Source organism: Rattus rattus, chromosome 2, assembly GCF_011064425.1.
Source record: "Rattus rattus isolate New Zealand chromosome 2, Rrattus_CSIRO_v1, whole genome shotgun sequence".
NCBI lineage: Eukaryota > Metazoa > Chordata > Mammalia > Rodentia > Muridae > Rattus > Rattus rattus.
This window is the reverse complement of record NC_046155.1, coordinates 36,751,376-36,776,252: the sequence shown is the minus strand read 5'-3', so window position 1 is coordinate 36,776,252 and position 24,877 is coordinate 36,751,376. Positions and strand designations below refer to the sequence as shown.

The window sequence follows — 24,877 nt, the reverse complement described above, 5'->3', positions numbered from 1 at the left end:
ACTACGGAAAGTCTAAGTTATGATCATCCAAGTCTTCCTGAACTCATACTAGGCTTAAAAACTAGAGACATCCCTTAAATACTAACCAGGGTTTTCAGTATTAAAAAAGTAGTCACCTTTTCAATAAGTAATCCCTTTTCAATAATTTTAATACTAAAAGACAGCAGAAAAAGAAACTTAACCCATCCTGTACTGGATAGGTGAGTAACAAAAGCAGAGGAAATGTCTACTAAGTTCTATAAATCTTCATTCTCTGAGTTTCCCGTTTTTAGTATTTATTTTTATTTGTATGTGTTCAAGTGTCTGCAGAGACTGGAAGAAGGGGCTGAAAGCTTGGATCTGGGATTAATAGGCATCACATCATTGTGGGAGCCATGCAATGTGGGTGCTAGGACTTGAACTCTGGTCCTCGTGCTTGAACAGCAAGTGCTCTTAAGTGCTGAACCATCATCCCTCCAGCTCCAAGTTTTGTTTTTCTTTTCTTTTCTTTTCTTTTTTAAAACAGAGGATGTAAGTTTACCAGCAAACGTTGCAACATACAACTACTTTAGAGACTAGGTTTAGAAGTGTCTCTACAGTGAGTATCGTCAGTGAGTACGGGAGAGTCCTGCAAATGCCCCTTCCTTCTGATGAGAGGAAAACAAGGATGAAAAGACAGGCTGCCATTCTTACTTTCTGGAAGGGAGAGAGAAAATCAGGATAAACAGTAATTGTCTAGACAACTAAATCTTCATGGATTTCTTCATCTATGTCTGCACGGATGAACCTTAACCTTGCCGTGAAATCTGCTTCTTCCGTCAAGGGTATGTCCTATTGAGTAAGCCTATGAGAGTGAATCCTTAGTCTGAATCCCCTTCAGTGGAGAGTGGATGGGATAACTCCCAGGGCACAGTAGGAAACATTAACCCAAGGAAGACAATGGCTCAAGGACTGGGCATACAGACGAAGGCGTGTGCAGTCCACATGAGTTCACGTAGGCCACAGGGAAGAGTCTACAAGGAAGGAAGGCCTCAAAACCACCCGGGGACCCCTCCCAGTGTTCTCAGAGTCCGCCACGTCAGTCACCACACAAGTGAGAAAGGAGCAGGGTTCACAGATGTGGGCAAGGGCATACTGTATCTTAGACCACATGCTCACATCACTTCATCATCAGCTGCCATAGCGGCTCCCATGCTGGCCCACACACCAGAGAGTGAAGCAGGAATAATGTAGCTGTGGGAAGCACACAGTATTCTCACGAGCTCTGTCTTGTGGTGATTACACTTCTGGATCTGAACCGGATATGGTTCCCAGAGCCAGCTCCTGAGTCTTTAGGTCATCAGAAAGAAGTCTTGATGATTCTCCCCCTCTACCTCAGGGTTCTGTTCCTCTTGTTTAGCTGCTTTCAAAGCCGGCCTGAGGGCAGTGTCTAAGACTGGGACACTGGGAACCAAGCAGGGCAGCAAAGGAACGAGGTCCCCATGAATCCAGAAGTTCACCCTTTCTCTTTGGAAATAAAGATAAAATGGGCAGGAACGAGGCATGAAGTGCCTCAGGATGGTAAGGCAGACCTGGCTTCTGAGGGAAAGGAGGATGAATGTTTAGGCTTCCCACAATCTTTACGCTGGTTCACAAGGGGTCAAGAGGAAGCATGCTCACAGACTTCTATTCTGTCAGATGAGCCCGGAGACATTTTTAAATGGATGACATTGAAGCACTAAGTCAGAAATGGAACCTTTCTTTAGATTCATTAAATCGAACTGGACACCCTCCCAGATCTCCACTGGATAAAACAGTTTTCATCACCAGAGAGCCTGGAGCTGAAGCACAGAGACCAGAAGAACTTGCCACTCTACTCGAACAATGCCTCCTCCTTTCTAAAACCCAAAGTCAACTGCTTACAACCTCTCAAGGTCATCATAAACACCAATCACGAGTGAGCCAGCTCCAAGCACACTGCTGAGAGCACAGTGGCACCTGACTGCATCGCTTTGCTTCCTCTCTGCTCTATACACCAACTCACCCCAGCCTATCTTTGGCTTTATGCTGGCTCAGTCTGCTGAGGATGGGGCAATGTTTGACAGGGTCCATGGGCAAAGGTTTGTTTGGGAAGAAGGGGGTAGAAGGCACACCAGCATTACAAAGTCCTGAGCTATACGGGCACTTCAAACCTGGAGTTTATTTGGGTCACTTCAGACTGAACTTAGGACTGGATGAGAAAGTGTCTACTGCTAGGAAACTCGATATTCAGCAATTCTGGCCATCTACCACCTCACAGAACAGAAAGGGGTATGATTACAACAACATTTCCTATTCACAGATCAGAATGCAATCCCCAGTTCATGTGAACTACCAGAATGCTTGTGCAAAATGTCTGGAATAAACGATCCTGAGGAATACTGAGAAGTATATTCTCTCCAGCTTTTATCTGGACATAAAAGCCATCATAGGGCAATAGGGTTAGGGAGAAGGCAAAGAAGGAAACTTTAGGATCTGCCATGGACTATATTAGCAGGGTGGAAAAGAAAGGAAGAAAGAGCAGAGAAGGAGGAATAGAGAAACAATGACAGGCTCTAGGAGCTCAAGACAGCAGATGCCCTGCAAGGCCCAGGCTGAGCACTGCTGGAAGGAAGTGATCACGTGAAGAACGTGGTTTGGAAGAAGAGATTCCAAAGCTTAGTTACTTAAGTGATCCTCAAATCAGACACCTAAATCAAGAAGACGGAATGAAAGAGACACACATGCAAATGAAGCAGAGAGCACGGGGTGGGGGTGGGGGAGCAGTCAGGTGGTTTTGTGGTCCCTTCCCAGCCGCCAGCCTGATGCTGATTTGCAGCCTGACTGAAGAGGTGTATCTTGGAGAGGCCCTGATGCCGTAGGGCTTTTCCTGTACGGGCATTCAGGAAAAGATGCTGCTCCTGTCGCTTGGTGTCTCTGTAGCCAGCAGAAAAGCAAGCTGCTGTGTTCTTTTGTAGACACTCTAAAGAATATGCAAGCTTTAGCCACATGGGGGCAGGATGAATCTACTCACAGCTTTTTTCCCCCCTCAAGGTGAATGGGGTGAAAGTAGGAGCCATCCAGGCCTAAGGAACACCAGATTTGGGGCAAATCGGTCTTAGCTTGTGGCTTCTGCTCATAGGAGTAACAGAAGGGGGTAAGATAAGACAGCGATGTGCGCTATCCGACCTCTGCCCACAACTGAGGGATGAGAAATCTCATCCAGATATGCTCTTACTGGATTTCTTCTTGCTCAGGTTTCTATAGGCCTGTGATTTTCCCTATCAACCTGAATTTTGATCTGGGGTATGCTGGTTCATATTAGCAGGAGGATGAGGAGTTTGATGACAGAGTCACCAGAGTGAGACTCTGTCTCAAAAAAAAAAAAAAAAAAAGATTTGTCAGAAAGTAGGAATATTTAATTTGATGTGTACCCTAAGCCCATACAGGAGAGAACTTGCTTCTTTAGAGGCATTTTTTTGTTAGAATGGATACAGGCTAAATTTAGAAAACCCAAATTAAATTTAGTGATCATAGTTCCTATCCTACAATGTCAAAAGTAAAGTAAAAACCTCAAAGAAGCTACAGGAATAATGTGAGTGGTAACATTCCAACCGCTCTGACGTGCTAAAGGACAATTTTGGCCAAGGGTAAAGTGAAGTTTATCTCAGCAGCCAAAGCCTAACGTAGAGTGAGGCCCCGGGAAGAACTTTACAAAGAAAGCACTTGGACTTGGAGGTGCTCAGGGTGAGGGGCACTGACAGCTTTTGTAGAGGACCTGGCTTTGCTTTCCCAGCACCCATATCACATGACTCAACCACCAGTGACTCCAGCTCTGCCCTCTGCCCTCTACAGGCTCCTGTATGCGTGTGCTACACAATGAAAAATGACAAAAGAAATCTTTTTTAAAAATGTCCTATATTTAAAGACCAAATTTCAAAATGTTAAAGAATAGATATAATTCAGTCTCCAACTGTCAGTATGACTGTGCGCTCTGCTCTGAAAACTTTGGTTTCCTATATAAAATTTCCTCTTAACACAGCACTGAGCTATTCGCTGAGCCCAGTAGGGCTCGCCCTTGCTTACTTATTAAACGGTGGACTTCCTAGCTACCAGCCGCCCTCCAGAAGTGCTGGCAAGTGTGCTGCAAGCCACACGTCCAGGAGACCTGTGACCAGGCCTCTGCTACATTATCTACCAAAACAAACCAATTTTAAAACAAAAACAGCTAAAAAGAAAAGAAATCCAAGACTTATTAGGAATATTCTCTAGGCAAAGAACACAAATCTTATTTCTGATTAGAGAACTAAATAGAATTCTTTTTTTAAATACCTGTTTTCTTTCTGTCTTTCTTGAGACAGGATCTTATGTAATGCAGGCTTGCTTCAACTCACTGCGCAGCAAAGGATAACAGTGAACTCTTGATCCCCCGCCTTCTTCCAAACACAAGGACTAGATGAGCCGCCAAGCCCAGCTCCATAACCTAGTGTCACTTTTGCCTGACTCTAGAACTTGGGGCATCTTGCTGATGTTGAACACTGGGTACAATGTAGCTTATAAACTGCGCGTCTATGATTTAAAGACAAGACCTGACTAGTTAAAAGCAAGTTGTATTATTTTATGATTGTGGGGCATTGTTTTTAGACAGGATCTTACTGAGACAAGCCTCAAGGGACCCACCTTCTTCTGCTTAGAGTCCCAGATGTGCACCCCCATGTCCAGTTGCAGGACTTTTAAAGAAACCACGTGGAAAGAGTGCAGGGGTCAAACCTTAACAACTTCCACTGCAGTGCAGTTAGCTGCAGTGTACAGCAGTGCCTACCAACTGTAACATCCATGAGCAGGAAGATCCCAGTGAGGGTTCCTCTCCTTTTCCAGCCTCCCACAGTGACAGTCACAAGTGTTGAGTGTCCTACAGCCCCACTCACATCGCCTGTTCCTGCAAACACATATCTAACTCAGAACCAAAAGGCTGCGTCTGTTTCAGTCTCTGTTCCCAGTGAGGTGGCCCTTCCTAGACTTTATCAAGTGGTGTTGGCTAAGGAGGAGGGCTTTCTGGCTTTGCTTTCTTTATTTTGGTAGTTTTTCATTAGAAGAAAAGGTAGACCCAGAAATCTCTGACTTTTAGAAATAACATAAAATTACTATAATCACAATATTTTAAAAGTTCTTCAGAATAGAATTATGATCTTATCCCATTGCTTTTTTTTTTTTTTTTTTGACACAGGGCCTAACTACGTTACTCAAAATCTCCCTGCTTCAACCTCTCAGTGCTACAGTTACAAGTGTGAGCCATCAAATTTAGGCAGATTTATAGAGTTATAAAGTTTTGTTTGTTTTTAATGTGTAGGCTGGAGTTAGAATTCAAATAATGTTGAGAATCCTACAGAATTTTCTGTGTAGCCCAGGCTGGCTTTGCATTCACTCAGTAAGTGTTAGCTCAGGCAAGATTCAGATTTAAAAAGCATCTCGTGTCAGACTCCAGAGTGCTTGGCTGACAGACGTGCGTCACTGTTCCTGACTTGTCTCCAGGTTTAAACACTGAAGCATCAGTTCAATACCACCTCACAGTTCTAGTTCACGAAGACTCAGCTTACCCTCAGTAGCACAAATGCTTTATCGTTGGAAACAAAATGACAGCAGCAACAACAGAGGTTGGGCCAGGTGGTACAGGCTGCAATCTCAGCCACCTGAAATGCTGAGGCAGAAGGATTCCAAGGCCTGCCTGCTCCACACAGTTGAGTCCCAGGCCAGCCTGGCAACTTTGTGAGACTGTCAGGATATATGCAGAAGGTGGGCTGAGGATATGAATACTTGTCTAGTTGTGTGGAGTCCTGGGTTCAATCCCCAGTACTGCACCAAAACCTGCACAAAACAAGAGCTTCTCCAAAACCACATCAAAGAATGCCTTAACAGATGATTCACTTCTGGAACTTATGAGAACCAATCAGACCCGCCCGCCTTGCTGGAGAGGCTCAGAAGTACATTTGATTCCCATGTACAATCCCCAGCCGTGGCGTGGCCTCAGATCGCCCAGATACATGGGCAGACTTGTGACAGGGTGACTGTCATCTGTGACAACGCTAACTGGCATGAGCGTGCACACTGCCAGGTATCATTATTTTAAACTTGTGGGTAAAAAGGAAAGAACTAAGTAGACCTCACCCTTTCCACAGAATGGTTTAATGAAATTGACTCCCACATAAGAATATACAGCATTTTGGGGGAAATTCTTAACTGTAAAGACGTCGCTCAGTGAAATGCCATGGCAGACTTCCCAGTGGAGACTGTGGATGGCTGACTGGAAAGTCAGAGCTAAGGCATAGGGACTCAGCGCTTTTGGTGTGTTTCTATTTCCACTCACCAGCTCGAAGGGGTCGTGGAACTCCCCCAACAAAGATAGTTTTTCTGGGGTCCAAAGGCTGAGAGCCATCCATTACAAAGTCACTGTCACTTAGGTTCCACGGTCGGATTTGCACCTGAAAAAAAGGCGTTTACTTGGTCCTTACTTCATTTCCATCAACCCCAAATGAGAATAAGATGACTCAAGACACACCCACTGTTTGCACATTTTTAGAACATCCAAGTCCCAAACAAAATCAAGTTAATCACTTAACACGGTCTGCATGAAGTGTCATTTAGTCTTGGGGAAGCTACTCAATGCTCCAGACACATATGAACCCTGCACAGACCACCCGTGTCATTAAAGGCAGTCTTCAGCAGATTCTGAGGTTTGAATCCAGTTCATCTGAACACATCACAGACTGTTGACAACCATTTTTAACTTTTTGTAATGAATCCAGCTAGAAGGAACAGAAACATTAAGATGATGTTCTAAGGATTATCCATTTGCCTGGACTTCCAATTCTCATCACCACCCCAAGTTAAAATATTTACCTCTCAAAGTATATGACATAACACAGATTAACACTCAAGTTAGCAAACAATTACAGAGATAGCCAACACTGACACTTAGAGACTAGTGCCTAATTTAATTATTAAACTGACTTTTCTACACAAGGTTGGTTAAATAAAGGCAAATGTTGTGTGTATGAGCGCACATGCAAGAGACAAGACGGACACATACACTCACACACAGAGTGAGAGGAGAGGAGAGAGACAGAGATGGAGGGGGAGGAGAGCTGTTGCTGCAGAAGTTGTCAGTGCTTAGGCAGTGGGTGTTGTGGCGAGCATCTTTAACTGCTGTGCCATCTCACCAACCCATAAAAGTTCAAAGAATATGAAAAGAAACCATTACAGCTTATTTTCTTTTCTAAAATTCTTAAAAATTTTCTTATTCAAGCGTGAATGGTTGTGTGTGAATGTGTGATGTGTGTGTATACATGCAAAGGCGTGCATACCAGATGAGTGTATTAGTCAGAGGACACCTTTTGGAGTCAGTTCTCTCCTTCCCGCTCTCTGTGAGTTCTGAGGCTAGACCTCAGGACAGAAGGCTTGCATTCTGCATTGTCAGGCAGCAAGTATCTTTACCTACTGACCACTACACTGCCTGCCCACAGTATTTCTTTTTACTTAGCTTCTTATGCTCACAGTTTATACTATTTATCATACACTGAGAAATGAAGCATCCTATCAGCTTACCCTTAAAGCAAATTCCTTTTAATCATGACTGATTACAAAGAACAGTTTAAAACAAGCAAAGCAAAAGTAATGCTACCCTTTCTCCCTAAAAGGTAAGGGTGACACTGTCCCCAGTGGGTTAGTCAGCAAATGGGTGGCCACTGGAGACCGGCGGGAGAAGCCACCTGGTGCTTGCCATGAAGGAATTAATGCCTATCCTCTGTCCCTCCCTCTCAGGTTAAGACGGGATACAATATACGTGAATTTCCATATTTTAATACTCACAGAATTCATTTCTGGTCTCAATGGCTGAGCTTGGCAAGTCTGGCACTCCTGCCTTGCCAAACTCTTCTGTCTGCCCCCAGATGTTCTAAAACTGGAACTGCTCCTTATTAACAATTCACACAGTCCTTCACAGGGCTGGGTTTACCTTACCCCAGGCTAGGCTTTTTCCCTTTTATTATACTTTCTCTTATTAGAAAGCAAAAAGCCACACAACCTTCCATTCTTCCTTAGACTCTGAAAACATAAGCCCGATAGGCATTCTGTTAGCTACAGATGTGATCCACCTTTACTGTCCAAGAAAGTCCAGTGTCATTTCTGTAAGATGTGCTCAACTGGGCGAAGTGACTGCTTCCTTGAGATTTCCCACAAAGGTTGTCTCATGCTTTCATGAGGGTGCATCACTAACTTTTAATTATAAACACAATACTTTCCCGACCCTGGAGGGAAGTGGTTCTTGTGCCACTGCCTCTGGTGCCTCCTGCACAGAAGCCCCCTTCTGGCCTGACTTCTGACAAAGCTCTTAGGCAGCTTACAGACTCACACACTGTTGGCTGACTTTGGTCATGGTCACTATCCCTCCAACCCTCTTGGTATTCAGCTTCGGCCTCCATGTATTGCTCAGGGTGGTCTCAAAAGCTCCTGAGCTCAGTCATCCCCCAGGCTCCAGCTAAGACTAGTGTTGTGCACTCCTGAATCCAAATGGTAACACATCTCTTCGTTTCAAAATGAAAGTCCCATGACTTTTCCATATAGAGCTATTTGTTTTCATCTTATAAACATTACAGGAAACACATTACACCTTCTATAACAGCTGTATGCTTCAGCTGGTCAAAGGAACACTGCAGAGGACCTAGAAACGTCCTGACAACCGCTGTCCTTACCACGGTCTTCCTTCTACCACTACTTGCTCCGCCCTCTACTTGATCGTCACACACACAACTCCATCCCTTTGCTCTATTCTTGGCTTTACAGCTTAGGTAAGCTCACAGGAAGAAGGCTCAGGACGCAGTGCTGATCAACCCTATTCACCAAAACCACACTTCCCAGCTGCTGCCAGGAAAACAGCTGCTCAGAACTGGCGCCCTGCAGAGCTAAAGAAAAGTTGACAGAGGCCAGCATCAGCACATTCTGCATTAGCAGAGTAGTGTGGGAATGAACTGAGGCTTTCCCTCTCAAAATGGCTGCTCTCTGAAATGCAAGCTCCTTCCACACAACTCGTACCTCCCTGAGAGTGGCAATGCTCAACAAGCATTTACAAGAGAAAACACAAAACTTACTTTCCCTTAGTTTCTTTTTTGAATTATGCATTCCAGTGAAGGCTCTCCTGAGGACCATGAAATCTATGTTTGGCTGAACTATGTGTCTTCTAAATTCTTATCCTCTGAGTCAGTAATCTGTTTTACACAAAGCTTGCTGGTATAAACATTTATGTATGCCACAGTAACTTTGAAGGAATGCAACACTAGTAAGATGCAGTTATTGGTGAAAGTGTGAGTTTATCCTTCTGAAGTCTCACAATGTGTCTAATACAGAAGGCAAGTCCTTGGGGTTGCTATGTCAGACACTGCTACCTGGGGAAAGTTGTTGACAATCTTTTGGAGTTTCAGGGCATTCATTGATGTACTTAATCAAAAACTCGAAGGAAGTTTACAGGCAAGAAATCTGTTCAACATTGCTAAACACAGCATATCCCAAGTTATTTCTATGCAAATTTTAAACATAACACCTACTAATGTTCACATCTGGACATCACCGTCCTATGCCAAAGTACTTTCTGAGTGATGAACTGTTATTATTTTGAAAAGGTTACTTCAAATTAAAGACTAAAATGTTATTTACTTAAAACTAAAGGTGATTAATAGAATTAAGGGCAAGCCAACTACTACAGAAAACACTAAGAAATGTAACATGGATCACTAGTTTAGACTGAGGCATATGATAAAAACCACTAGCTAAAAAGAGTTCAATGAAAATTAACAAAAACTCCCAAATTAAAATGTCAATGTATTTTTTTTTTTACTTTTTTGTTCTACTTTTAATCACAGAATAAAAGAACGGCCTTGCATACTGGCACGGCCTTTAACCCCAGCCCTGGGGTGGGGTGGGGTTAGAAAAAAAAACAGAAAAGGGCTTCAGGTTTTCTGTTTTGGTGTGTGTGTGTGTGTGTGTGTGTGTGTGTGTGTGTGTGTGTGTGTGTGTGTGTGTGTGTGTGTGTGTGTGTGTGTGTGTGTGTGTGTGTGTGTGTGTGTGTGTGTATTCTTGCTTTATACTTCATCCTCCTGGTACCACTGTAGGTTACAAACGCCCACCACACAAATCCTGCTGCAAGGCATCTTGTTCCATCTGTTTTTCCCAAAGGAACTCAAAAGTCAGCACTGCAGTTCCATGGTCAGCTTAGGTGCCAGAGCTGACACCTCCTCCCCTCCGTCTGGCTGTTACTTCTCTCCTACAAGGAAGGCTCAGAGCTGAGACACTGTCAACTCTAACTCCCTTTCTGATTTCCTGGTTTTTTGCACCCCTCCCCCGCCCCCATTTCCTTTAAGCTCCTATTCTTCAAGAAAAGACTATTTCTCCCCCAATCCTACAATCCTTTTATTTTACACGAAACAGGACAACAATAGTGCAGAGCCATCAGGAATGCTCTCCACAGCAAGGGGCAGCAATCCCAGTACATCCTCACAGCCAGGATGAGTCAGCAAACCAAGTCCCCTGACATATAGCTGTGCCGGGTCAGTTGAAGTGATGGACTCCGACCCATGTCGGCCGTCAGCAATTCTATTTTAAGTACCACAGCCCTCACCAAATCACTAAAGTGTGACAGCAGAAACAGAAAGAGTTTAAAGTTTCTAGAGTATCTTTGCCTCTTCCATGGTCTAAGGGCTCTTTTTATCATTAAACACAGAAACTAACAGCCAGAGTAGCAGTATTGGGGGAGTAAACTTTTCAAAGCACACACATATTTGGTATTTCATTTTGAGCTAATTTTCATTTCTCAAAGAGTAATAAACAAATCAGCCAATTTCCAGGAGTAGATGCTATCTATTGTTCTCAAGTGTTCTTCTCTATCAATGTCGACAACCTGGGCAACTCTCTCGAGAAGTAGAAAGAATAGCACCTGAGAGATGATCAGTCCTTGGCTTTGGTAGGACTTCTGTATCCTACACAGCTCTGGAGCCATGGGCCGAAAGATCTAAGCCTCTAACCCAGCTGTCCTCAATCTATGGGTTGCAACCCCTTTAGGGGTGGAATGACCACTTTCACAGGGGTCATCTAAGATCATCAGAAAACACAGATATTTACATTATGATTCATAACATTAGAAAGATCACAGTTATGAAGTAGCAAACATGAGGAACTGTATTAAAGGGTTGCAGCATTAGGAAGGCTGAGAACTATTGGTCTAACCGATCCTCAATCAAAAAAGGGCCCCGGGGAACTTCATCAAAAGAGCCAAAATTCTTTCTAGACAGGTAGCAAAAATTAATACTAGAAAATTCTATCTTGTGCTTCCAGAATGCTCCAGGTGCCCCACTGAGCTTAGTCCAGGCACAGTAAGGTAAGCTCTGCAACTAAGCTAAGCTGTAATGCCTACTCCATGCAAGGCTGCACAGTCCCTCAGGGGCCTCCAACCACTAACAAAGCATGGCATTTTGTGTACTCTTTCATAGGGATGCGTTAGCAAAAGAGAGAGAGAGAGAGAGAGAGAGAGAGAGAGAGAGAGAGAGAGAGAGAATATGAACAAATGATGTATAGCCATGCACTACTGTTGAGTTAGTAAAGCCACTATTAATTAAATGCTACAAGCAAACACTTTCCTGTAAAGAAAGGCTTTCCAAAAAAAAAAAAAAAAAAAAAAAAAAACTTTTCTGACTGAGTCATGACATCTGCTGCACAGTCTTCTCTGTCTATGGCTCCCAATCTCAAATACCCCCTACGACATCTCTCTCAGAGTACCTGTGGCCCCTTAGTTCACTTTCCTGTCACACACCTATTTCCCACTGCTACAGCTAGGGTCCTTTGAGACTGTGGGGCCCAGTATAGTGTCCAGCCTTAATGACTTGAGAAAGAATGGGCACTCTTTCCTCTGCATCCCCTTTTCGAGAGAGTCTCACTGTGCAACCCAGTCTGTTCTCAACCTCAAGACCTTCTTGGTCTGGCCTCCCAAGGACTGGGATTACAGGCAAGCACCACCACACCATGCTACTCATTCAACTTCCCAGGACATGGGAATACATACCAGTGGTTACTCTAATCATAGGTAATTACATAATCAGAATGACTTTGTGCTCATCATCACCAAATGTCACTTAGAAAACATGACAGCTGATGGGATTTTGAAACTACTAGTGAAAGAATAAAAAATGCAGCTAAGAAGTCAGAAGTTTAAAAAAGCCCTAAATACCTCAAATTCCAGACCCTGCACTCTACCTGTAAGTAAAAGGTCACATTTCTTGAGCCTGCTCTCCCAGGAACTAGAAAAAAGGACTTAAGATAAGGCCCTTAGAGAACAATCTTGAGAAACAGGAAGCTCCTCCTTGTGATTTTTCACTGGTGTTCTCGACACTTTCCAATGACGCCATCCCTGCCCCCTTGGGTTGTGGTTTCTCCCTTTAAATACCCTTTCTCCCAGCCTCTCGGGGTCGAACTCCACTGCCCCTGCGTGGGATATGAGTCTCGACCCCAGTGCACTGGTTCCTATCAATAAACCTCATGTTTATTACAGCAAGGATGGTCTTGCGTGAGTTCTTGGGGGGGTCGCATCATACCGAGACTTGAGTGAGGGTCTCCCCGCTCCGGGGGTCTTTCACTAGCACTTTTCACAACTGAGTGCATTTCTGAGCTATATTTCTTTTGTTCCCCAAGATGGCACAAACTTTATTACGAATTCATTTTTTGGGTTAAAATGATGAAACCCTTTAAAAAAAATATTCACCTGAGTGTTTTCTTGGCGGTGTTTTCACCACTGTGTGCATACAGATGGTGCAGAGGGCAGAAGAAGGCATTGGATGCCCTGGAACTGAAGTTACCATGGTAGTGCTAGGAATTGAACCCTGACCCTCTGCAAGAGCAGCCAGGCCTCTTAACTACTGAGCCATCTCTCCAGCTCCTGCGTGACTTTTTAAAAGCATATGAATTCCTTTCAAACTAATACCCATTAAGAGAAAGTAAGAGAAATATGTCCTATATATTTTCTATAATCACATTTAACCTTACTATAATCACATGCAATAAAAATCACTTAACCCTGTGGGACCAATAATCTAACAACCATGAAAACTAAGTCAACTCGAGACTGAAATCCAGGCTTTCTGACTCCACGTTAACTATACTGCAAACCTGTGAGGTTTCCTGTCCTCTAGGCCATTGGCTGGAGCCACAACTTCCTGGTGGGTTGAAAATGTATTTCTTCTAGTAAGCAACCACTTTCTTCTCTCCAAACTCAATTCTGCCTATCCTCTATACATTAGAAATGACCAGTAGTGGCTGAAGATTCAGTCGTAGAGGACTCGCCTAGAATGGCCATGGTCCTCCATGCATGTGCCAGCACCGCCAGAAAGAAAAAAGAAATGGCTAATAGATTATCCCTTGATCTGCTGACAAAACACAGTTTCTCTCTCTCTGCCCCCTGCCCCTGATTTAGCAATGGAATTAGCTCTGTTATTTGGCTATTTTAAATTCCAGATTCACGCCTCAAAACAATTTTGTACCCAAGCAAAACAATTTGATCTAATGTGTCTATACACGTGTATTTACAGCTCCATGGTACTAAGAAGGGATTGTTGTTAATAGTATATATAGAGAAACTCACACATACACATTTGGGTTGAGGGTCTGGATGAACAATGGCTCAGTGGTTAAGAGTATTTGCTGCACTGGCAGAGTTTGGCTGAGTCTGATTCCCAGAACCCACAGCAGACAGCCAGCAATTGCCTACAGCACCAGGATATATAATGTCCTCTTTTGACCTTAACAGGGCACTACTTATGTGCATAAACCTACTCACAGATAGCATACATACACATAATTAAAAATAAAAACAAAATAAAATAAAATAAAGCACAATTAGGTTACTGAGTTTTTCCTGGGAGGAAGCCTATTGCTTGATAGAGTTTCAGATAACTAATTTCACAGGGGTCTATACAAGTGCCATGTCCAAAGCAGGGCTATAAAATGCAGGGTTAGAGAATATTATATAATATTATACAATTTTTTTGTATATTGTAAGATGTTTTTACAGCCTGAATAAAATCAATGTTTCTCAGATATTTTGGGGATAAAGAACTTTTAATTAAAGGAAAAACTTAATATGAAATGCACAGGTGCAGTCAATGGTGAGACTTTCAAGGTGGTTGTGGACTGGACATGTGTTCTTTAGACCACACTTAGGTAAACACTGAATGCAGTCCCTGAAGGAAGGAAAGCATTGGCTGTCTGGTTCACTGGCCTGTGTGGCACCCTGGCTACACAGAACTGCCACTTTGCCTTCATGGAGCAGGCACAGAGCATCCAAAGACTCAAGCTCCAAGAAGCTCTGGATTCACTTGCAAGTTCACAGACTAAGAGTAAAACAGGAATTCCTTCTTTGGAGAAACTCTTGGAAGAAGGTGCCCAAATCACGATCAAGATTAAGAATCAAAAGAACAAATAAGGAAACCGAGGTAAAAACTGTTAATGACTTCCTGGGTGGGAGGTGACAATATAGCCAAGGATTCTAAGATGGATCTACAAACCCAGATTTAACTGAGCCAAGCCAAAACCAAAGCTGGGGCTCAGCGGGCAGTGCGGGGAGAGTGGCATGGTCTGAGTAGATACACACGAGCAGAAGACGAACAGTCAATCCAATGCCCCACAACAGCTTTTACTTATTTTTCCCAGTTTAATTTTCTGGAAAGATTTTGCTTGTTCATTTGTTTGTTTTGATAGCTGCTTTAGTAGGTATAATTTGTTATAGACAGTAAAATAATCAGCGAGAAAGGTTTTGAAGTAAGGGTAGGAATTTGACCTTGTGACAGAAACAAAAAATATTTCGGTTTGATTAAAGTATGAGGGTACAGGGGAGGGAGACGGCTCAGTCATTAAAAGAGTTACTGTACAGTAGAGAGGGCTGGGGCTCAGATCGCTAGAATCCAGGGTGGCATGTCGGTTTGCTATAATCCCAGCCTCAAAAAGTGGATGGTGGAGCCCTGCAAAAGGGACCAGCAAGACTAGCCTTGTTGTTGGGCACCGGATCTGACTGAGACACTCTGCTTCAAAGATTAGGTTGGAGAGCAATGAAGAAAGATTTTCAATATTTATCTCATGCCTCCTTATGTGCATATTTGCAAACAAACACACACATATCAAAACATTCTACATACATGCATGCACTCCACACATACACATGAAAGAAAAGGGAAGGTAAATAAACAGATATGAAGGTCAGAAAGAAAGCAAACAAGGCCGGGAGAGAAACTGAAGCTAGACTGGAGCGCTCTCAACTCTTAGACAAAAACTCTGGATGTTTCCATAACTGAGGAAGAATGACTAAAGTGCTAGAAATTCCACTGACAGGCACATAAGTAGGCCAAGAGAGACCAGAATGGCATACTAGACAAAATTAGGAACTGAAACAAGGGGCCAGCCATATAGACACTTAGCCACCAACTCTGGATGACCTGAGTTTCATTCCCAGGACTGACACGGTGGAAGGAGAGAGCCAATGCCAGAGTTGTTCTCTGACCCTCACATGCATTCGCACACAAATCAACTAAAACACAGTTTTAAAAAAAGAACTGAAGCAGTAGTAGCAACTAACTCTAGCTTCTCTGTCTCTATCATCCTTTCCACTGAATTTTGTTTTTCAATGTATAAGTGATTGGCCATGTTACCTGAGCAATAGTCCAAAAACCTAACCTACATAAGCACACATCAGCTTGGTAATACAGTTTAGAGTCTTCTCAAGGCGTTTCCCGCCTCAGTCTATTCTGGAAGCAAGAATGACTGTCAGGCAAGGTTGTGCGTGTCTTTAGTCCCAGTACTTGGAAGGCAGAGGCAGACAGATCTTTTGACTTTGGTGTCAGGCTGATCTAAAATTCAATTCCAAGTCAGCCGGAGTTCCATGTGCCCAGTCTCAAAACAAAACAGAACAAGACTCATTACCATCTCCTTGCCTTCCTGCCCTCTGTCTTCCATCTATTCTGTGGGGCTCGTCCAGGACACCTGCTCTAGAGTTTGTTTAGAGAGAGACTGCTGTTCATGGCATCCCCCTGCCTCCCTGGAAGCACAGACATTACTGTCATCTGAGGTGCCTGGGACTGAGGAACTGTGGAACACCTCTTTCTGTAGGAAGGAAGGAGTTACAGATCTTGAACCCACAGCAGCTCCTGCTGTTGCCAATCTCTCCTTCCTTCCTATGGGACTAGAGTCAAAATAATCAGGCAACCAACACAGTTCTTTCTGATACAAAGCTACACAGACAATCCACATAGAAGGATTGAATGGAAGGAAATCACCGAATAAAACCACCTACTTAATATACCCTAAAGTCCATCAGTTTGGGATTTGATTGACTTAAATCAAGCATGATCCTGCACAAGATAGTTTAGAGCAGACTTTACTGTCGGACTCTGCGCTGGGAAAACAATGTAAATAATTTAATTCACTTAACCCGAAGAGGGGTTTGATTTGAGGAATAGGAGAAAGGGTAGGAAAATCTTAAAGGTAACTTTGGAATCTGATATATTTCCATCCATGTTTTTATTCTGATAGAGTGAGAAAGAATTCAACATCACAGTCAGGGCACTAGCATCCTGGAGAGTAGAACATGAAAGCTAGTCAGCCTCAGACTCGGAGCAGAGGAGCCATAGATAGAAAAGCCTGCAGAATGAGTGCCTCAGGCTGAGCTGGCCTATTTCCAAGGCCCTTCATGAGTCTGGAAGGCTAATTCCAGCTGTCGCTCTCTTTGGGACATCCATCGCATGAGCTGGGGTACAGATGAGCCACTAGCAAGGGGTGTCTAACTGAAGCTGGGAGTGGTGGATGGAAAGCTATCGCCCAGAAAGAAGCTGCAAAACTAGAGACAAAAGCTCTGGAATCTACCATGGGATGTATTCATTCAAAGTAGGGTTTTTCTCTCTGAGGTTTATCCCAACTATTAATGCTGGAAATCCTGAGTTGGTAGGATCAAATAAACATGTTTTTGATAGTCACTATCAGAATTTATCTGCAGCACAACTCCTCCTCTAGCTCAGATAAGGCAAACTGATCAGGTAGAAATGTGAAGTAACAATTGAAAGCTAGTTTCTTATAATCATTTCCAGTAGAGAGGATTATACTAATTATTTTCAAAGCCCTTAATATCTGGAGTAACACATAAACTTAGAGTGCAAACGCTAAGAAGCAATGGTGTTATCTTCATATCACATATGTTTGCAATGATCAGTTTGCTCCCCTCTCAAGATACATCTTGTCCAGGCGAGGGCCTGCCCTACCAGACATCTTCTCCTCCCCTTTCCCTATGGAGCCAGTGACATGGAGCTCCTGAGCCCTGAGATCATCTCATCTCATCTCTGTTCTCTAGTGTGGGCATAATTACGTCATCGTGTACTTCTAACCCTTTGCCTTTTTACATATAAAATGTGTTTGCATCCTCACTGACAGTGAATGGCTGCTTTCCCATTACCTTCCTAGTTCACTCTACTGCCTTCTCACTGAATGCCAAGGGCACCTCTGCAGATTGACTGTTAAAGACAGGTCGTTGCTATATTTGGTAGAAAGTTTCTAATCTCACACAACTCTAAAGGCCTCAATTTTAGGTTTGATCGTTACTCAGTTGATGTATTACATGCCCTCCTTTCAGTACGCTTGCATGTCCTCCACACCATGCACGTGCCTTTTAAATAAAGCTCAAATTCCCTACTTTCCCCACTACTGTCTCCCTACCTGCACAGCCACAGCATTCAATATGTTATCAAAATTTGGCAATGGACCCAGAACTTAACAATTACAATGATATCTTCGTAATGTCTAAAATCCTTATTTCTTTTTCTGTATTAACCTTTCTGCCATGACAAGTGAGGCCCAATATCTCTGATGAATGTGTGCAGTGGCTGCTCCAGGCCCTAGGAGCACTTGCCCACTCATCCACATCACTACTTTTACTGACTCCCACCCTGAAGACTGAGCCTTTACACACAAACTCATCCCGCCTCACCCTGCCAACTCCCCAGGGATCCCTCCCACTGCCAAGTCAACTACATTCCTTTCTTCTGCTTTGAACACCGTCTTGACCCTTCTCTACTCACCACAATAGCTCAGAAGTCACAGGCTCTTAGCCACAAACTCTGAACAAGCACACATTTGTTTATAGTTTCAGCGCCATGCTCTCTGCCCCGCCCTTCTCCTGCCCTGCTGAAACTGTCCATTTAGAGTGTGACCTACTGGCCCACCCATCAGGTAGCCGTGGATACAACCCAGCACAGCGCATACATTCAAGGATGTTAAAAAATAAATTCCTCCTGTCCTTGATCTGAAATAATGACAGAAAAGAGCTGCCAGAACCACTAAGAGCATTGTTTACCTCAACTCATAGTTTCTAAATAGCAGTTAGCTTACCAAGCGTTAAGTGGATGTCAAGGACTCATGTATTTGCCTGTGGTCTCAAAAGTGAAACATGAAATTTGAGTACTTTTTAGCTAACTTCTCATCACCAGCAAACAGTCCCAGCTCGACACGGCAAGGTCAACCCAGGTACTAGGCTCCTAATCACTGCACTTCCACGATAAGGAGAAGGAACAGTCAGTCAACCACACAGCACTGTGGGAAAGCAGCTGCTGGCTACAGATCACTCACCGGTTTATCCTTGATGGTGGGGCTGGACACACACAGGTACAGTTTCCCATCCTCCTCTAGGCAGGCGTCTATCAACGCTTGCACCGAGCTCTCCTCCTGGAACAGCAGGAAGGCGTAGCCTTGGGGAGAAAGTAACACAAAGGCAGGAAAGGTCAGTGCTTCACCCCAAAGCTGTAGTGAGACATCACCTGTAGCATGTATGGGGCTCGACCTGTACTCACAGTGCTCAGGGGGCTGAGGCAGGATGGTTGCCATGTGTGCTAACCTGAGCTACATAAGGAGTTGCAGACTAGTCTGGACTATAGTTAAGAAGCCCATTGCTTCATGGTTAGTAAAGTCTTACTAATCCCTGGATATGCAAGTGGGGCAAAGGGACCTGAGACCCTGTTTTGCCAGGCACTGTTCTTGGTGCACACAGACAATTATCTTGCTTAATTAAATCACGTGCTACTGGGATAGCTGGTTTCTTTAACATCACTTCGTTTAATTTTCAGAACTACTCAAGGGAGCAAGTTCAGACACCTCTGTGGTCTCCCACAATAGGTCTCATCATTAAGGTAGACTCTGAATGGTGCAAACTACAAGTAGTATCCAGGAAATAAGCATCATTTCCATCTGGCAAGCAACAGTCTTGATTTGTGCGCAGCGAGGATGAGCTCTAAAAATATTATGCTAAGTGAAAGGGGCCAGACGCAAAACACCATGATCAGAAGAGGCCAATCAAGACAAAACACAGATTAATGGCTACCTATAACTAGAGGGGGGCAGGGCTGTGGGTAGGGTGGTAGGAATCAATCCTGGTGACTGATGGTTGTACAAGCCTGTGAACATATGGAGAACTACTGAATAACACATATTAAAGTGATGAACTGTACACTATGTGAATTATACTTCCCCAAAGCTGCTTTTTAAACAGCCCAACAGGCTGCTGTGTATGTGCACATTACTGGTGCTGCTTCCCCAAGGAATATTCTGAGAGAATCTACAAATTCATTTTTTTCTCTTAAAGCTTTTAAAGATATATTTTGTTATTATTCACTCTTTGTAAACTCCATATTGTACACAATGTGTTTTAATTGTATCCACCTCCCACTACATCTTCCAACTCCCTCAGGATCCTTCTCAACACCTCCCCACCAACTTATGTCTTTCTCTCCCTCTTTTTTCTTCTTCTCTCTCCTCCTTCTTCCTGCTTCCTTTTCCTCCTGCTCCTTCTCCTCTCGCTTCCCTTCTTCCTCCTCCTCTTCTTTTTTAAACAACCTACCCAATTAGGCCTGTCCACATGTGTATGAGTGTGAGGCCATCTACTGACATATTGACAAACTACCAGTGGCTATAATCCCAAAGAAAAACTCATTCCCCACCCCCAATGGCCACCAACCACTAATAGCGCCCCAGCTATTAGCGTGCTGGGATTCTGACTGGCTTAGTTGTAGGCAGGTAAACAAATTTATGTTGAGTTCATGAGTGCAATGACCATGTCACATCCCAAAGGCAGCAGTCACAGCTCTCTTCTCCATCCTCTGGCTTTTATATTCCTTCAGCCTTGTCTTCCTGGACAGATGTTCTCTGAGCCCTGGGATGTGGCTGGGAGAGGATTTTGATATAGATGTGCTGTACCTTCACTTGGACCAGCAAACATCAGTACTGACTCAAGGATTTCCACGGGCACAGCCAGTGGTGGTGGGGTTGCTTTGTCTTTGTTTTTTTTTTTTTTTTTTTTTTTTTTTTTTTGAGAGAGAGAGAGAATATGAATGTGAATGTGTGTGTGTGTGTGTGTGTGTGTGTGTGAGAGAGAGAGAGAGAGAGAGAGAGAGAGAGAGAGAGAGAGAGAGAGATATTTCCTTGTTGAGACAGGGTCCAGCTATACTCAGCTAGCCTAGAACTGGTTGTGTAACCTTGACTAGTCTCAAACTTGATATCTTCCTGTTTCAGCCTCAGAAGAGCTGGCCCAACAAGCATGGACTTTGACATCTTGCTGCAACATAGTTTTAAACTGACATGTAATAACTGTATAAACTGTGGTACCACATGATAAGCTGATGTATAAACACAATATAGTGACCCAATTACTTAGTGCCTCTCTTCTTAAACATTTTTATTGCATTGTGTGGGGAGATCCAAACACTTCTTTTTCAGGTCCTGTTTCTTTTTACAGGAGAATTATCTTCATGATCCTCATGTCTACTGGTCATTGGAATGACAAAAAACTCTAGATTAGGAGTCGGGAGGCCAGGATCTGGGTGCAAGCCCTTTACTAACTTAACATTCACTAGCTGCGTGATAATGACTGCTAACAGTTAGTGAGCATTTATGGTACACCAGGCTCTGACGTAAAGCCTCATGCTTGTGTGCTTATGTGCTTATGTGCACATTCCACCCTCCTGGCCTACAAATAGGTCGTACGTTTAATTCTTTTTCATAGTTCAGGGATTGTAGGGAATGATTAAGTGGCTAGTTTGAGGTCATAAGTGGTGGAAACATGAACTCTAACAGTAAACATTTGAATCTCCTCAGGTCTTGTTTTTTTCTGTAAAATGAATACATTTGTCCTTCTACCTTACAGTAATATTAATATGTTGGATAATATATGTAAAAATGCTTTGTAAATGAAACTATCACACTATCACACAAGTGCTGACTTTCTGTTTCATGCATTTTATGTTTTATTTTTTATTATTCTTTAATCTTTTTTAATAGTCCAGTCATTATCCCCCTCTCGGTCTGCCCTATGACTGTTCCTCATGGATGGGTAGAATTAACACAGTAAAAATGGCCATCCTACCAAAAGCAATCTACAAATTCAATGCAATGCCCATCAAAATTCTAATACAATTCCTCAAAGACATGGAAAGAGCAATTCTCAAATTCATCTGGAAAAAAAAAAAAAACCAGACTAGCGAAAACAATTTTTTTTTTTTTTTTTTTTTTTTTTCGAGCTGGGGACCGAACCCAGGGCCTTGCACTTACTAGGCAAGCGCCTTCCACTGAGCCAAATCCCCAACCTGCAAAAACAATCTTAACACTAAAAGAACTTCTGGGGGAACACCATTCCTGACCTGAAGCTCTACTACAGAGGAACAGTGATTAAAAAAAAACTGCATGGTATTGGTACAGAGACAGACAGGTTGATCAATGGAATAGAATTGAAGATCCAGAAATAAAACCACACACTTACGCACACTTGATCTTTGACAAAGCCAAAAATATACAATGAAAAAAAGAAAGCATCTTCAATAAATGGTGCTGGTCTAACTGGCTGTGTAGAAAATGAAAATAGGCCCATATTTATCACCTTGTGCAAAGTCTAAGTGGATCAAGGACCTCAACATATAACCAGATACACTCAATCTAATAGAAGAGAAAGTGAGAAAGAGCCTCCAACTCACTGGCATTGGGGGTGGGAGAGTCCTAAACAGAACTCCAATGGCTCATCCTCTAAGATCAAGAATTAATAGGCTCTCGCCTCCAACCTAGCAAGATGCCCAAAGGAAAGAAGGTCAAGGGGAAGGTGGTGGCCCTAGCCCCCACCGTGATCAAGAAACAGGAGGCCAAAAAGGTGGTCAATCCTTTGGTTGAGAAGAGGCCTAAGAACTTCGGCATTGGGCAGGACATTTAGCCCCAAAGAGATCTAACACTGCTATATCAGGCTGCAGCGGCAAAGAGCCATCCTCTATAAGCGGCTCAAGGTACCTCCTGCCATCAACCAGTTCACCCAGGTCCTGGACAGGCAAACAGCGACTCAGCTGCTTAAGCTCGCCCACAAGTACAGCCCAGAGGCAAAGCAGGAGAAGAAGCAAAGGCTGCTGGCCCGCGCTGAGAAGAAAGCTGCTGGCAACTGGGACATTCCAACTGAGAGACTACTGTCCTCCGAGCAGGGGTCAATACAGTCACCTTGGTGGAGAACAAGAAGGCTCAGCTGGTGGTGACTGCCCATGATGTAGACCCCATTGAGCTGGTGGTTTTCCTGCCTGCCCTTTGTCGAAAGATGGGGGTGCCCTACTGCATCATCAAGGGAAAGGCCAGGCTGGGGCGCCTGGTCCACAGGAAGACGTGCACCACGGTTGCCTTCACACAGGTGAACTCGGAAGACAAGGGTGCTCTGGCTAAGCTGGTGGAAGCTATTAGGACCAATTATAATGACAGATATGACGAGATCCGCCGCCACTGGGGAGGCAACGTCCTGGGTCCTAAGTCTGTGGCTCGCATTGCCAAGCTGGAAAAGGCAAAGGCTAAAGAACTCGCCACTAAGCTGGGTTAAATGTACACTTAAGTTTTCTGTACATAAATATAATTAACAAAATTAAAAAAAAAGAATTGATAAATGGGACCTCATGACTGAAAGGCTTCTTTCTGTAAGGCAAAGAACATAGTCAATAAGACAAATCTGAAATCTATAGATTGGAAAAAAAAATCTGTACTAACCCCACATTTGGTAGAGGGCTAATATCCAAAATATATAAAGAACTCAAGAAGCTAACATCCAAGAAACCAAACAACCCAATAAAAAAGTGGGATCTACAGCTAAATAGAGAATTCATAACAGAAGAATCTTGAATGGCTGAGAAGCACTTAAAGAAATGTTCATCATATTTTTATAATTTTGTATTACACATGGGTATGTGTGTCCGCATGTGAGTAGTGCACACGAGTGCAGTGCCCGAGAAGGCCAGTGGTGCTGGATTCCCTGATGTGAAAGTTACAGGTGGTTGAGTCTCCTAATGTAGGTTCTGGGAATTGAACTTGGGTCTTCTGGAAGAACAGTAAGTATATCATTGAACCTTAATTACTGAACCTACACTCCAGCCCCAATTTCAATGTATGATGTATGTAAAATTAAAGTTGAATTGTTGTATATGACCTCATAAAAGCTGTAACTCATGTGAATGATATGTACGCCTTTCTACCTTGCATTTACACAGTATTTGGTGAATAAATGGAAATAATCTAGATATGGAAGTAAACCTTCATTAAAATTACTCAATAAGGCTGAATAGTACCAAACATTAAACTGGCTGGATATCTGCTTTCAATAGCCTTAGCCATGTCTACCAAGAGAGAACTGACAGATGTAGTTTTCTTTGCTCCTTTTAATACACACCCCTTAATAAAAGTCAATTATACCTATAAATAATATTCCTGTATTCATAAGTTTGATGGCAGACTCTATTAGTTTGAAAGACATATAATGTTTTCTTTGTTTTGTTTTGGCCAAAACTCTCTCCTTTATCTCTTGCACTCTGAGTCTGTAACAGACACACGTTCACAAAAAGCCTCCAGTTTCAGAAATTCCTCAGCACAGAACCAGTCTGAAGGAAGAGAGGTAGGCTCTGGAGGAACTTGTGACCACTGCTACTGTTATGACCCTGGGTTATGTACAGAATAGTTAAAATGAAATTCCTCACTTCCTACTGGTACCAAATAGGTTAGAAGTGCTGCGTTGGAACATGGAAGGATTTTTAGATAACCATGAATTGGCAGTGTGATTTTCTTAAGGATCAGGAATAGGAAGGTATATGGGCACAATTCCATTTTATTTGGCTAAGTTTTTGAAGGGTAAATTTAATTAACAGGGCTTTTTTCTTTTATTGCCTGAGAACATATTAAAAATTACCTCTAAAATATTCTTGGTTGGTTTTCAAATACAAAGCTTCCTGAGACCCTTGAGATTCCACCTCACACCAGTCAGAATGGCTAAGATAAAAAAAAACTCAGGCGACAGCAGATGCTGGCGAGGATGTGGAGAAAGAGGAACACTCCTCCATTGTTGGTGGGATTGCAAATTAGTACAACCACTCTGGAAATCAGTCTGGAGGTTCCTCAGAAAATTGGACATTGCACTACCTGAGGACCCAGCTATACCTCCCTTGGGCATATACCCAAAAGATGCCCCAACATATAACAAAGACACATGCTCTACTATGTTCATAGCAGCCTTATTTAGAATAGTCAGAAGCTGGAAAGAACCCAGATGTCCCTCAACAGAGGAATGGATACAGAAAATGTGGTACATCTACACAATGGAGTACAACTCAGCTATCAAAAACAATGACTTTATGAAATTCATAGGCAAATGGATGGAACTGGAAAATATCATCCTGAGTGAGGTAACTCAATCACAGAAAAACACACATGGTATGCATTCACTGATAAGTGGATATTATCCAAAAGCTTGGATTACCCAAGATACAACTCATAGACCACA

At 43.1% G+C, this 24,877-nt stretch overlaps 1 protein-coding gene across 11 annotated transcripts in view; it reads right to left on the bottom strand.

The window, feature by feature from the left end:
- Cpeb3 (cytoplasmic polyadenylation element binding protein 3) overlaps nucleotides 1–24,877 on the bottom strand; it is a 177,132-nt gene that overhangs the window by 25,735 nt on the left and 126,520 nt on the right. For all 11 annotated transcript variants that reach the window (XM_032891865.1, XM_032891856.1, XM_032891858.1 and 8 more), the window contains 2 exons: nucleotides 18,673–18,791; nucleotides 6,341–6,455 (listed from right to left, as the gene is read on the bottom strand). In XM_032891865.1, coding sequence (XP_032747756.1) covers nucleotides 6,341–6,455; nucleotides 18,673–18,791 — 234 coding nt within the window. The remainder of the gene's footprint in view (nucleotides 1–6,340; nucleotides 6,456–18,672; nucleotides 18,792–24,877) is intronic.